Source organism: Scatophagus argus, chromosome 17 (genome assembly GCF_020382885.2).
Source record: "Scatophagus argus isolate fScaArg1 chromosome 17, fScaArg1.pri, whole genome shotgun sequence".
NCBI lineage: Eukaryota > Metazoa > Chordata > Actinopteri > Scatophagidae > Scatophagus > Scatophagus argus.
Genome location: NC_058509.1, coordinates 2,382,843 through 2,398,298, shown reverse-complemented (window position 1 = coordinate 2,398,298; position 15,456 = coordinate 2,382,843). Strand labels below are relative to the sequence as shown.

At 47.2% G+C, this 15,456-nt stretch overlaps 1 protein-coding gene across 4 annotated transcripts in view; it reads left to right on the top strand.

Annotated features, from left to right (window-relative positions):
* The window catches only part of LOC124074260 (protein shisa-6-like), a 28,125-nt gene that overhangs the window by 7,990 nt on the left and 4,679 nt on the right, over positions 1 to 15,456 (top strand). For 3 of the 4 annotated variants that reach the window (XM_046416955.1, XM_046416956.1, XM_046416954.1), the window contains exons 3-7: positions 5,251 to 8,262; positions 9,355 to 9,597; positions 9,759 to 9,875; positions 10,375 to 10,520; positions 14,394 to 14,636. In XM_046416955.1, coding sequence (XP_046272911.1) covers positions 7,847 to 8,262; positions 9,355 to 9,597; positions 9,759 to 9,875; positions 10,375 to 10,520; positions 14,394 to 14,636 — 1,165 coding nt within the window. In that variant the 5' untranslated portion in view covers positions 5,251 to 7,846. The remainder of the gene's footprint in view (positions 1 to 5,250; positions 8,263 to 9,354; positions 9,598 to 9,758; positions 9,876 to 10,374; positions 10,521 to 14,393; positions 14,637 to 15,456) is intronic. The other variant, XM_046416957.1, reaches the window with a different exon arrangement.

Here is a 15,456-nt window from a genome sequence, read left to right as displayed (position 1 = left end):
ATGACTCGTCTCAGTGCGCCTGCTGTGCAGCGACGGTTCAGCCCACCAAACAGCAGATTACTCACCTCTGGCTGAAACAAATCATTACAACATTATGTGGTGTCCCTCCGATCACAGTTAATGGATGCATGGGCCTTCTGTAATACTCCCCAGTCCACAGCATCGTCAGAAAACTAGGCTGCATTAATGGATTTTTATTTTTAAAGCAGTTTTATTCGGCGGCAGCATCAGTGTGTCAGGACCAAGGGCAGTGCACTGACCTTTACAGACAGAGTTCACCGCAGTGACGGCTCTGCCAGCCTCGCCTCAGTCCAGGAAACCAGAGCCATACTGCTGCTGCTGCTGCTGCATGCCCTTACGCACTGGCACATTTCCCAGCATGCTTCAGAGAGAGAGGGGAGGGGTGAGCGCAGATGAGAAGAGGGTTGAGAATGGGGTTAAAGAGGGAAAGATGGGAGGAAAAGAGGAATGAGAGTGAGGCGGATAGTGAAGACGGAAGGAGGCGGAGGAGGAAGATGTAGAATGAGGAAGAGATGGAGAGTAGGTTCATATAAACACACACACACACACACACACTGAGATGTGACAGCTGAGCGACGGCGTCGATATGGACGCCAGCCAGCGGGACTGACTGACGCACTTTGTGTTACAGAAAGACACACAGGACACAAACAAAAGGTGTGCGTGAGAATCACAGGAACAAATGCCTTTTTTTTCTTTCTTTCTTTCTCTCTTTTCAATGCTGCAGTGCTATTCTGAGAGAGACGCTGAAGCCCACGCGCTGCCAGGGAGGGAGGGGAGTGAATGGATGGAGGGATGGAGTCAGGACCGAAAGTGTGTGTGTGTGTGTGTGTGTGTGTGTGTGTGTGTGTTATGGGGGGTCTGCTGCACTAACTCACTGTCAGGGGGCTTCTGTGTCTTTCAAGCTCATGTGCTCCTGCAAGCCAAAGTGAGGCAGTGAGACAGATCCACAGGCTCATATACTGTGAGCATGGAGACATGGACACTATAGAGACAAAAGTATCCAGACACACCTCTTTATGTTTCTCAATGTTTGGGCTTGGCCCCTGACTTCCAGTGAACGGAAATCTGAATGCTTCAGCACACCAAGACATTTTGGAAAATGCTATGCTTCCAACTTTGTGGCAACAGTTTGTTGAAGGCCCTTTTCTATTCCAGCATGACTGTGCCCCAGTGCACAAAGCAAAGCTCCATAAAGACATGGTTGGATGAGTTTGGTGTGGAAGAACTTGACTGGCCCACACAGAGCCCTGACCTCAACCCCATCCAACACCTTTGGGATGAACTGGAACGGAGATTGTGAGCCAGGCCTTTTGGTCCAACATCAGTGTGTGACCTCACAAATGCTCTGCTGCATGAATGGGCACAAATTCCCACAGAAACACTCCAACATGTTGTGGAAAGCCTTCACAGAAGAGTGGAAGCTGTTAGAGCTGCAAAGCTGTCTGTGTGTTTACAATGAGACGTCATTAAAGTCCCTGTTGGTGTGAAGGTCAGGTGTCCCGATAATTTTGTCTGTATAGCATATGTTTCTCCGGCATCAATACATAATACTAAATGAAATGTATGTATAATCAATTTTATATGAAATACAGAGAAGTGTGTTGTACTGTAATGCATTACATTGATTGTTTTCGTTATTGATCAGCCTGTCACTTCCTCACATTAATCATTTGGTCCATGAAACATCAGATGGTAGTAAAAACACACTTGTGTTTGAATTCAAATAAATTTAATTTAAATATGATTTAAAACAATGAAAAGTGGCACATAACAGTTAAATCTGATGGGCTGTAAACAGTGAATGTTGGACATTTTTACTTCATACTTAATAGATTAAACATTTCAGTACTGAATTCTTTGTAAAACGGCAGATTGTTTTGCAATTTAAACAATCCTGCATCCTACAGACGTGAAGACAGACCTACAGACAGATGTCTCTCTCACTGCACAAAATACCAACAGCGTTCACGCCACCTGAGTCGCCGTGCGACCAGGTCTCGTCTCCTCCGTATGTGCTTTCTGAACTGTAGGTTGTCAGGTTGCCTCCAAATGAAGCTCGACATGGCGGAGAGTCGGCAGACTGGCACCACAGCGCTGAGCGTTTGAATCACTCAGGGAAGCATTACTCATACGTTTAGGTTTTGTAACACACGGCGCTCAAAATAACCACATTTTGAAGTCAGTGTTCTCTGGGATTACTGCAGTTTGTATAAATTACTGAAGATCAGAGCAGGTTCAGAGTGTGCTGCTAATGGACGCTAAAGTCCCGTGAACGAGTGCACAAAGAGTTCTGCCAAAAAAAGTCAAAAGAAATGGTGGATGATGGTGAAACAGGTCCAGGAAGAGGTCTAACAACGGAAAATGTTTAATTAATGCTGAAACAGTTGATTGATTAGTCTGTTTTGATAGGTGATTAATCTCTGTACTTAAACGTTAATATTAACTGGTTTTCCTTGTCCTTAAAGGATTAAAGTGATGCATAATTAATGATGTCACCTGAGCTCGCTCAACTTGATCCCTCAGTCGCGGTTGTGGAGAATTTTATTTTATTTTTTAATGCAAATATCGCACAAATAATACGACCCACTCAGCAGTTAATTGTACAAACAGACCGTGTGGGAGGTCTGTGCTCCACCTACTGGCCCATTTTTGGATTAGCCGGGTGGAGTCACAGGGACTATTTCCAACTGTAACTGCAAGAACGTATACGATGAAGCATCCATACGTCGCACATGGCGGATGCTGTGGAAAAGGGGCAGATCTGTAGTATGTAGAGCACCGCCGTGTTCGGGCAGATGCTGCTGGCAGGAAGGCGGACCAGCAGGCTTACGGGCATCCATACATGTGTGCAGCAGAGAGGGAGGAGTGCAGGCTCACAGACATGCTGGACAGACACGGTCCTGTCCTGCTCGGACATGATGAAGGTCTTAATCCTGTCCCGGTGTGTGTTATTGGCTTCTTTAACAACTCTCCTTTACGTTTAATAAACTGCTCTTTCCATCTGTCTGTCATCTGGCAAATTAGGAAATTCGTGTAAAGTAGCAGCATGTACGAAATGTTTCATAAACAGGGCCTGCAGTAGTTTTAGTGCGATGTGAACACATCACTGCACTTTCTCACAGGAAGTCTGACCCACATGCGCACACTCCTACATTAATGCAGAATAACAAGCAGGAAAATCCTTTGATAAACACGGACATAATGAAACGAAAATCCCATCGCTCTGCCTGAACGGCGTTATCTTCAGTGTTAACTCACTGTGTGCCAGGATGGACACAGAAAATTAAACCAGCCAACTGCTGCACACTTCCTGTTTTAACAAGACAGCATCAGATTAAGGGAGAAGAATGCACTCAAGCTGCTGATGTTGCTGCAGCTGTAAATATATTCAGAAATTCATCGTTTCAAGTGTGCACTTCAGTGTGGTGTTCATTCAGAGGTTGTATTAGCTCTGTGTACTTTTATTGGCTCTGCTGGCTGTTCAGTTTGTGTTAAATTCGTGTGAGTCACATTAGGTCCTATGTTTTCTGAAACCAGCAGACACACAAGCCAACACGAGACACCAGAGTGTGTGTCTGCCTTCCGTCTGCACACACCGGCAATCAGCTTGCTTCTGTTCATGTTGTTTTTATTTTTATTGAATGGATGCCCTTATTGCCTCGAAAGCCAGTGGAAGTTCAGCTGTTTGTCAGCAGGGGCTTCTTAATTATGACATCTGAGGAAGCGGGTCGGAAAAGCCCCCGGAGGGAGGAGATACGCTGATGTGAAGCCAGGCTGTCAGGGCAGCAGAGCGCCCAGAACTTTCCAGCAGAGAAGACCGCGGCTATTTAGGTTACTGTGATTCAGGAAACAGTTCCCGTCAGCTCCTCAACCCTGGAATCAGAACATCCTGCTCTGGCGTATTTTTCTCCTCCACTTCCACTGATCTGCTTTCTGTTTCTGTTGTCTGCTACTTAATAATTCTTTTAATGTTTTTTGAACTCCCATTCGCTGTCTTGTTTCATCATGTTTTGTCTTTGGAGCCGCGGCTGCAGGTGATGATGTCGCATTTTTGTTTGCTGTGGAAGGAACCACGCAGAGCCACGTGGGTCAGGTTGCTTATCATCGCAGGTGATCTTTAGACCTGCATCCCAGTCATTTAAAGGTTTCTCACGGCTGTTTTCGTAATCCCAGTTTTCCTCGAGTGGCATCATCAACCCCTCGTGTCTCACGGTGAAGATCTGCCTCTGCTGTCGCGTTATAATGCATTTCAGCAACACGTTTGAGTGTCAGCAGGAGTTGAATGCATTGAAATTATCAGCCTGCCACACACATACGGAGCTCAAAGTTTGGCTGACACCAGATCTGCTTACTAAGGGTAATATCACGGCTGACGGAGATCTGACAGACAGGAAAACAGTCCATCAATGTGATGATTTGTCCAGTTGTGGTGATCGTGGATGCATTGTTAAACTAATATAACACGATATTGTTGTGAACCATACGATGTGGCACAACTCCAGTACTGAGCTTGTGAGATTTTTCCCTGACAGCAGTGTTATGCTGGGCCCTTCCTGTTCCTGTAGCTGCAGGCCTCATTCTGTAATCAGAACACACACACACACACACACACACATCTGTGGTCTCTTTCCTCTGTCCTTCTGTCAGATGACTCCATATGGCAGCTGTCATGTCGCCTGCTCTCTTTTTATCAAAGTCAGACCACGGCTGCTCCCATCTCCTCTGTCACTTGATGTTTTATATATACAAGTCTGTGTGTGTGTGTGTGTGTGTCTGTGTGTGTGTGTGTGTTGCAGGAACTCTATGTGCTGTACATCCCTCAGTAAAGCAGAATTTCAGGTTTAATCAAGCGTTAAAGAAGCCGCACTGAAAGGTGCTCAGGGCATAAAATTACCTCCAGTCCTGAATCACAGCATCCTTAATAACCAACTTCCTGTAAAAAGTTCCCTTGTGCTTAAATTAAATTCTGGTTTTGTGTGTGTGTGTGTGCGTATGTGACCTGACTGGACCTAATGTCCAAGTACACGCTGAACGGTTGTCCTCATTCACCTGTTTGGTTTCCTGTGGAGGAGAACCGAGCAGCCGCAGTGAAACATGAATGAGCGATGTGCACTTTTAAATTATAAATCAGGCACAGGAAGCAGTTTAGATACAACAAAATACACAAGAAAGAAGTATTCCCCAGCTCCTTACACACACTCTGCCTGCTGTGCTCTTGTCTTGCAGTGTGAACCTGTGACAGAAACGAAGACCTGAAGGAGCAGAGGAAAGGTGGACCACATGGAGGCTTTCAGGAGGATTTTCTCAGCTGCTTTCAAGGCCGAGGCTCCTCGCTAACTTGTCGCGCTGCTTTTCCACCCACTATTTTTACTTACTCGTTGTTGTCGGGACAGAAGTCGCAGACCTCTTCCCTTCTCGTCTTCTGTGTTTGTTCGAAGCCAGACCAAAACCAGGTGCCAAACTGACTGTGTCAAGAGAAGAAGCAAAAAAAGAAAAAAATCTCCCAAACCAACCATCACCAGATCGTCATACGCACAGTTTATTTAACCGTTTAGCTCCTTAAACCTGATTCAGTAGAGTCCAGCTTTATTTCTCTTCCGTCATCCCACATTAAAACATCCTGCGTCCCGTTCAGATCCTATTTACTCTCAACACATTCCTCTCAGCACACTGAAGAGATGTTTTAGAAGACTGTCAAACTTAAATCCATCGTCTTCGGTCTGCATGGTTGCTGCTCTTGGCGCTGAGGAGAGGTTTTTCGTACGAGGACTACGATCAGTGCATTATTGGTTCAAAGTGCTTTATAAACAGATCCTCCAGCTGATGCTTTCCTAGTAGTTGACAGAAGAGGCGCGTGGTAAGCAGCGATAACTCGTCGCCGCGCTCTGACGCCGTCTGAATACTTTAAGGCTTCGGCGGGATGGCGTTTGACTGACAGGCAACGCAAGCCTCGTCTAACCCGGTAACTACAGGCACCGCCGCCGCCGCTGCTATCTCAAAGGCTTGGAGATACGCCGCCGTCTCAGTCTGCGCTGTGAAACACTGTTGACACTTTGCCTCCTTTTATCTGCTTCTTCCAGTCGCTTAAATGAGAGAGGCCTCTCGCTCTTTGTCGTCTTCGGTTTCTTCCGCACGTGGCGCTTGATCACGTCACGCTGAACAGCCCGCCAGCCCCCCTTTATCAAGTCCCAGTGACCTCTTCAACTTTTTTGCATTCTTCCTTTTATTCTACGAGAAACATGCAACTGAAACCCTTTCACTGTATTTTCTGTGGAAGGAGATCGAGTTTGTAAAAGAGCATAAGCTGAAGCCATAGTGAACACCAGCCATACAAATACCTTTTACATGTACAAGAACACCTCACGATGTTTCAGACGTCTTCGGCAAAGTGATCCTCGACCGCACGAGTGCGCACACACTCGTTCAGGGAGTCGCTGAAAAGGTTTCATACGTTTGGATGAGCGGACAGATTGGCGGGTTGGGATCGCACGCCGTACTGAATCAGCGAGCGGACAGCGCGGCCGTGAACCTCGTGGAGCTCCCGTCGTCGTCCCGTGTCCCTCCGTGTTGACGGATGAATCCGGACATTTTCATGTCTGTTCTGTGGGCAGAACCTCGCTGCCCTGCTAGAACCGGGCCCAAGCCCTCCTTCGTCCTCTTCTGTTGGGCCAAACTAAATTCAGAGCAGAGACACTCGCACAAGGGTATCGAACGCACATAGATCCTCCTTTTTTAAAAAAATCTTTTTCTTTCTGTGATTTTGCCAGCAGTTTCTTGCTATCTCACACTCTTTGTGAATGCCTTGACGTGCTCATTTACTGAACTCATCTCTGTCCTCTAGTAGCTGCTGGAGGAACCTTTCTTAAACATTTGATGCTGCTTTATGCTTTAACTTAGCAGTACTTTATTAGTCAAACTGTTGATACACACACACACACACTGTTATTTCAAGGCTACTTACCTTTACCTTTGTTTGATAGGAAGAGCTTTTTTATTGGCAAAGGGTGAGCAAGATGTCGAAGGACTAGAAAATAAAGTAACAGCTTGTGCCAAATTCAGACTTGACTTCCTCTCAGCTCGTTCTCTGAAGCTGCCAGCACTGTTGTTTACAGACACACACGGCTCCGATATTTGATTTGATTTGAAGAAACAGAACTTTTCCATGTATGATTTTACACATCAGTTATCCACACAGGACAACAGAAGTGCCAAACCCAAACAAGACCACTTCAGCATCTGTTACAGCTCATCAAACGCGAACAGTAAAGTTTACATACAACACTAAATGTTTACAGACCACATTTTTCATTGCAGTTTCTCACGCGAATCGCAACGGACGACCAGAAAACTCTTCAGCAGGAGATATAAGACTCTTATTCTGGAGGAGTCGTTATATTGAAAGAGTTTACACTCATTTTGTTTACAGAAAATGTGAAAAATGACTGCCAGAATTTTGGCCAGTGGACTGTAAAAAGACGCTTTGTCAAACGACAAACCAAAATTAAATATCGACACCTGCTGCCAGAAAGCAAACGGCATTATTCTGTGTTTCTGATCGGTTAAAGCTTGCTTTTAAATGATTTCAGAACGACAGCCATCTCACAGGCAGTTCGTATAGGGCCTAAAAACTCTGAAAGACCTCAATGTTTACAAAAGCTGCTTATGGGAAGGATTTTAACATGGAGAGAAATGTTTACATGAAGAAGAAAGAGTGAAATGCCAAACACCTTCACGACACATTGCTTGAACAAAGTGAACCCCAAGAGAAACCCTTCGCTCCTGCGCACAAGCTGTTAAACAACAAAAACTCTGTGATAAAACAATGAAACCGACAATTTCAAGAGGGACGTTTTCCTTGTCCCTTGCGCTCCTGCTCTCCTCCTGCCTGGCTGTTGCCACGCTAACCATCACCACGCAGCGACGGGCTCTTGATGGCGATGCCAGGACTCTGAGCGCCGGCAGTAGTTCCGCCACACCTGGTAAAAGGAGCACCACCTTGTTCCTCCTGACTGGCTACAAGCCACCGCTGCCGCCGCTGCCCGCCGGACCCAAAGTGGCGCCGAAAGCAGCTGAAGTGGAGGATGGAGGCGATCCGCCAGTGGTGGCCGAGCTCCCTCCAAAGCCCCTCCCTCAGACCATGTTGCCAAGGAACGTGACGGCCGACGCCCTGAAGCCTCCGCTCGGTGCGGCGCAGGTGGCTCCGCCTCCCAGACAGCTGGTGGATGTGGACGTGTGCAGGTACAGCCAGAACAAAACTATTTCCTGTGGTGTTTTTTGTGAGGTGATTGTTTTCAGCTCTATGTGTCAAAATGAAAAGGCAGACGGAAATCGGATTAAGTAGGCAATGACCCTGTGGTTAAAGCTTCTCTTTTTATTTAGAATTTTTCATACTTAAGACTGACTAAATATAAAAGCTGTACATGATGGAGAGCTTACAGTAGAAATAACGAGTGAAAACCAGTTTTAAACAGGTCCACTCCCTGAACACAAACTGGTTCGTTAAGCTAAGTCAAGCTTCGGGCCTCCTTTATGTTTCTGTTTAACGTGTCGATCGCACTGGATGCCATGAAAACGAGGTGCATCATGATTCTTTTCCTCCCGCAGCTCTGATCTCGAGCTCGCTGAAGCACTGAGAGGCGTCTTGCTGTTGCTAGGCAACATGTAATCAGCTCCAAATCAGTTGTGTGCTGGCGAGCTCCACAGCACGCAGGCGGTCCAACGCAGCAGAACACTGAACACAGACATAAAGCTTCTGTCTGCAGGGCGGCAGCACAGCTCCACTGAGCTCTCCTCCACTGATGGTGCTGCTGGTCGGCTCTTCCAGTTGGAGAAATGCTCACGGTGATGTAGAGTGTTGACCTGCTCAGAGGGCTCCTCCAACAACACAAGACGTGCTGCGTGAATGAAGCACAAGGTCGTCGCCTCGACCTCGTAGCATCGGCGTGACTGATGCTGTCATGAGTCACGAATGCATTCCCGCTTGTGCCAGTCACACTTAAAATAAATCCTTCCAAGGTCCTGCTGAGTGCTTTATGGAGGCATAACTGTGCTCCGGTGATGCAGAATTCATCAAGGTCACATAGTAATGGGCTTGAATCAAAAATGGCCATGAAAAAAATGTGCATTTGTTGAAGAGGACTGACATTGGATAAATGAGGCAGAATGTCTGCTAAAAGAAGCTGCTGGAGATGCTTTTACCCTGATAGTCATGAGGTGTCCGGTAACTCCGGCCAGGTTTCAGGAGCATAGAAGAGTCCTGAATGGGACGAGCGGCAGGGAAACACTCTGTCACGGGTGACAAATGTCTTCATTACCGACTGTGTGCCACAGGGGTTACTACGACGTCATGGGGCACTTCGACAGCACGTTCAACTGCTCCAAGGGCAGCTACATCTACTGCTGCGGCACCTGCCACTACCGGTTCTGCTGCGAGCACCAGAGGAACCGGCTGGACCAGGAGTCCTGCAACAACTACAAGTCCCCCGACTGGGCCGACCCGCAGGTGCCCGTCACCGTGCCTGTGGGCAACAAGCCCGATCCGGACTTTGAGACGCTGCAGCAGCAGAACAGCAGGTCAGAGTCAAACCGCCTGAGGAAATAGAGAATATTTTATCTTGTAATCTGTCTTCAAATAATGATAAGCTTTTTCTCTGCACACGCTCATTTGTTTCTGTTACTTGTTTAAATTGCCGCTTGATTTCAAACGTGCGATGGTGATCTTCCCGGACACGCAGTACGGGCTATGTGATCGGAGGAGTGATCTCATTCACGCTGGTGGTGGCTGTGGGCGTCAGGATCGCCTTCAGCAAGGTGGCTCGCCGACCTCGCAACAGGGACATCAACATGCCCAGGTGAGAGCGCCGAACAGGTCTGTCAGAGAACAGCAGTGCACAAAGGTGAGACTGCAGAACGTCAGACAGGACCAGATCCCGGATACGAAGCTGACCGGGAAACCATAACCTTTTGATAAATATTAGTTAGCAGTTAGCTTAGCTGAGCAAAGCTTCCCTTCGAGATCACGTGATGTTCCTAATAAAGATCCTGTACTGAGTTTCACCATTGCAGCAAAATCTTGTTGTGTGTGCATGTCTCAGATGAGCCAGAAGAAAATCTGTGAAGTTTAGATCAGACTTTTAGATCCACCAGTTGGTGTGAATTAAGAGAATAAAAGACTGACGTTGGGTTTAGGAGCTGCCTGAGTATTTTTTTCCTCCACATTCATATTGGTCTTCTTCTGTCGGCTCTCCTCACCTCCTGTCTTTCTGTCTCTGTCTGACCTTTTGTCTTTCTCTTTACCCTCTCCTTTTTCCCTCCTGCTCTCATCTCTCCATCCACCCACTGCTGTGTCAGATCACTGGTGGATATCTTGCGTCACCAGTCGAGCCCGGTGCAGCAGGGAGAGAGGAACAACACCACAGTGTTGACCACCACCACCTCAGACGGACGGACGTCCAAAAACCTCTACACCCCCATCCTGCAGAGCAAAGACAACCGCAGTAAGTGACTGAGTGATAAAAACACGCCGTATTAATGACATAATGACAAGCTGGGGAGGAAAACATGAAACTCCTGTTGCATTCAGGTGAAATGAACGTTTGAATCCAGCCAACTCGTCTCGTCCTCGGTGACGTGGATGGTAATTTCCACTTTTGTTCTGGATGTCAGTAACACACGTCACACTTCAGGTGGGAGACGTTAGTTTGACTGAGCAGCCGCCAGACGCTGCTGCTTAGGCACGTGAAAGGATAACAAAGGATCATCTTTGTATAAAAATGAAGCTAATCCTAGTTTTATGTTGTGGACTCACCTTTGTATTCTGTGTGTTTACCTCTGAATCTAACAATATATTTGCTGTGCTGCGTCTACAACAATAATGTAAACAGATCAGTTTTAGGTTTTAGTTTTCAGGTGCAGCACATCACGTGAGGGTTGGGGTGAACTGCCCCTTTAACAGGACTTTGGCACTTCTTCTGAGGTGAAATTGTAGGTTTGTCAGTGGCTGCAAATCAGTCTTTTTTATTTTCACATCCTCAGATAAACTGCTTTGGAGTCAGAAGGATGTGAGGCGTCTTCCTGCTCTGAGTGCTGGACATCAGTGTTTTCCTGTCCTGTAACGATTCACTGCAGTGTTAAACAGAAAACTAACGCACACGTTTCTCTCCTCGCTGCTGTCTCTCACCTCTCACACAACAGACTCCCTCTGCCTTCAGTCTCTCCACGATTGTGCTGAGTCAGGAACTAAAGTGCACATGAACACATCCTATAAATTTACATTTGCTGGATACTGTTTAATACTGGAGCTCCCGTAGTTATGACAGAGTCCATATTTTATTACTGTGGATCAACTTCAACTTGATCAAATTGACTTTGTGCACATCATACCTGACAGTAGAAAGTGGATTGCGTGGTGTCCAGTGCTGTGCTGGGTTGTTGAAGACACAAAAAGACAGTGTAGTGCTGTATTTTTTGTTTGAAATCATCGTGGAAATATGTGCCAGTGAGTTAAAATGATCAAAGAAAAGAACAAAGACAGCCAGTTCCTGGAGGGACTGTCTCTTCCTCTCCTGTCTCGATCTTTCTGTCCCTCTCTCTCTCTCTCTATTGACACAAATGCTTACTCGACACATGGCTCTGTGTCTCTGGAGTGGTTGTCCATCAGTTTGTCGGCTCTGCTCTCTTCGCAGCTGGGAACTTGCACCACCATTTTAACCAGCAGGGGTCTGCTTCCAGCCCCAAACGCTCTGCTACCATCGGTAAGCCTCGTGGTCAGCAGCACAGTCGAGCACAGGCGGCGATGAGCCGCCGGCCGGATTCCCGGCCTCACTGCCACGCTGTCTGTCTGTCTTGTTGTTGGTATGACGGCCTGCTGTCCTGCGCTCTTACAGCGGCTGTGCCATTCTCAACGCCGCTGTGTTGAGAGTGACACAGCTTTCATAAGAGCGCGAGCTGAAAGTTGTCTGGCCTGCCCTTTGCTTAATGCAAGCCTGTGTGCCCCCCCCCTCCCCCGTCCGCCACTCTCACCCACCACCACCACAAGCCTGCTTCCAACTGTGCTTCTTTCTGTGTAGCCGTGATGTGCAACTCTGCTTACAGCTGATTACCGGAGGTCTTGGCTTAAGCGAGGTCACTGCACTTACCTGAGTGTGTTTTCCCAGGCTTTGCACTAAGAAAACAACACCAAAAAAGCAACGCTAGCACGAGTGATTGATGTCCTCCAGAAACTTTGGATTTAAATAGTATTTCTGGTATAAGTCTAATTGGTGTTTCTAGCTTGGCTGCCACAGAGTGCTGGATAAGGCTGCTGTTGAAATATCATCATCAAAGTCAAAGTCTAAAGGTTCCCAAACTGCACCAAAGGGATCAGCCCTTCGGACCTGATGGGACCAAGTGCAGTGCAAACCCGATGGACATTTAAAGAGACATGTAGGACAGGCGGGTAATTTGCCACAAAGTTCTTTGTAAATAAATCAAATCCAGTGTTCATATGACACGTTCCTCATTTCATGGGGATGGAACGGACGAGTTTGATTTTCACTGAACTTCCCAAGTTGTTTCTGTGCCAGTTATTCCAAGCCATTACACCCACTTGTGTCCCTCGGGGACTGAATTACACAACACGGCAACAGTAAAGAAGAAACCCAAGTTAGAGTGCAGATTAAACTAAAAGTTAGGTTTAAATTGTGCCTTTTATGTGCTGTAAACAAAGACTGTCACTTGTTCAATGGCAAAATCACTTAAAATCACAACTTACAGTACATATCAACACACTAGTAATTAAGTTTTACTGTAGTTGCTTAATTTGTTATGTATTAGATCCATAATTATGTCAGAAGCACGACTTTTGCTTCTGTGTACGCTGAATGGTTTTGCTTTTAATGAGATGCAGCGGTGAGATTTGAGAGTTTAGTTTTGTCCTCACTCTTCCTGTGTGAGATAAGGTCAGCGGCCTCCTGGGAGGATACGAGAACCGAACACTTCAGCCACCTGAAGTCAGATACTCTGCACACGGCTTTCCACGCCAGCCTTATCAAACCTCTCTGTCAGACATGGCAGCTGTGCCAAAAAAACAATCAATGACCAAGCAGATTCTGTATGATGGCACGAGAAAACGTCACATTTAGCTCCATACGCGGTGCTTTCATGTCCGACAGCCTTCCTCGTGCTTGGTTCTTGCTTTCTAAACCCTGTGATCTCAGAGCTGGTGTTGCTTTTTCCCCCACCGTGCGTCTGATGTGCACAGTGCAGCAGTCGGTGTGGTGTGTGTTCCCCGGGTGATGCTTAACAGAGACATCATTGGCCATTATTACCCATTACTGTCAATGGTCAATGACCAGATATGTCCAGCAGTAATCTTAACAAGATCGCAGCCCATAACCATTACCACCCTGAATGGACCCGGCATCGATTGTGTGTGTCTCGAAGACAGGAAACGGCACCAAATGGCCAATTTTCCAGAGTTACGTAATCTGTCACCGCTGCTTTATATTTCTGCATTCTCACATTTTGTGTGTGTCTGCTGCTGACACCCGGCGGGTAGTAAAAGTTTCTCCTGTCCTCGTTTGATAAACACCTCAGCTCGCTGCTCGGCGGTTCCACTGATGGGCGGCATGCGTTTTGTTTCGATTTCAGAGGAACCTTTTGGACGTGAGCTCGGTGTCCCTGTTTCAGTGTGCAGAGCCCACACATGTTAGGTCACAGCCGAGTGCTCCTACATGTTGGGCCATAAAAAGTGCTGTCTGTTTGCTGTTTGGAAATATGAATGTACTCGCATACTGTATGATGTAACTGATATGAGTATACATGTTGCAAAAGCCTGCCCCTCCCCCACGCTGCTGATCTTACATAAGACGAATCATTTTTTATGTGTATCGATCCATGTGCTTCGCACTTTGCATAAATGTGTCTGTGTGAGAGTGTGTGAGAGAATGTGTGTGTGCGTGTGTGTGTATCCCCCCCTTCCTCCAATGCTGTCAGTGTATTTCTGTGTATTTACATGTGGCTGATATGTTTGTGTTAGAGCCTCAGATGAACAGGACAGAGTTGTATTTATAGATGGTCGCCATGGAGCTCAGAGACACTTCCTTTGTTTACTGATCATTAACTAGCTAGTATCTTCTTCTCTCATCTTCCTTTTTGTCCATCTCCATTTCTTTTTATTTGTTTTTCCTTTTTTCTGCCTCTTTATTCCCCTTTTCCCTTTATTTTATATCTCTTTCCTCCCCCTCCTCCCTCTTTCATTCTTTCATACTTATTTTTGATCTCATCGCCACACTAATTTTCTGTCCTCTCCTCCATCTCTCTTTCCTCCCTCATTCACCTCTCTGCTCCTCATTTTCTTCTCCCTCCGTCCAATCTGTCTGTCTCTCCAGAGCGCGGGCCTCGTATGAACAACACCCCGCAGCTGTCCTCCGGCCCCACCCTTCTGTCAGGTAGCGGCAAAGGTCCCGGCGGCGGCGGAGTTGGCGGCGGTGGCATCATGGGCGGGGGCATGAGACACAACAGCAGCCACCCTTCCTTCTCACACTCCTTCCACAACCTGGCGCAGCTGCCGCCGTCCTACGAGTTGGCCATGAAACCTGAGATCAGCCGCTACAGCTCCCTGAAGAGGCTGGGTGAGCCGCGGGGGAGACCGAGGGATCTGGATGGGGTTGAAAAAAGGGAAACACAGGGGAGGGGAAAGGGAAGAGAGCGAGGAGTGGGACTTATTGATTATCTGGGATCCTCTGTGGGCTTTCAGGTGACACAACAAACTAGTTAGCAGCCATATTGTTCTTGTGTGTGAACATGGAACAGCAGCGGTAGGCCAGCGTGTTGCAAAGCTTGTGCCAAGCGGGTTGTGTTAACGCTAACGTTTTGCCTGCGCTGACCAATAACACATACAACGTCCACTTCACCAGTCGCTGTCTCTGCCAGCCAGCTACGAGCCAGTTAATCTGAAGGAAGCCGTCCCACTCCCACCACATGACTCTTTCCAGGCACGTCGGCCTCCGTGCTCCCGGTTTGTTCGGCTTTCTCACAGCCGATTCTCAAGCGAACCTCCATTGTGATGGCGGACGGGCGGACGCGGCCGCCGGGAGACTCGTAACTCAGCTGCGAAGCCAAATAAAACATGAACGTGTAAACTGTTTCTGCTAAACAGTCATAGCAGTAAAGTAAACAAACCGAAACAGAGAAGGGGGGGAAATGAAGGGATTGGAGCAGACTGAGAGAATTAAGAGAGTGGAAAGGACTGCAGGGAGATGGGTGAGAAGAAGAAAGGCAAGGCTGGGAATGAAGGCAAGAATGGAAAAGATGAGGAGTGACAGCAGCAGAGAAAGGCAAGACATGTCGAAAAGGAGAGGAAGAAGGCAGGGACAGAGAGAAGGAGGATTGGAGGAAACTGAAAAGAGAGGAGAAAGGAAAGAAAAGAGTCTCAGTGTAGAGAAGGAGGTT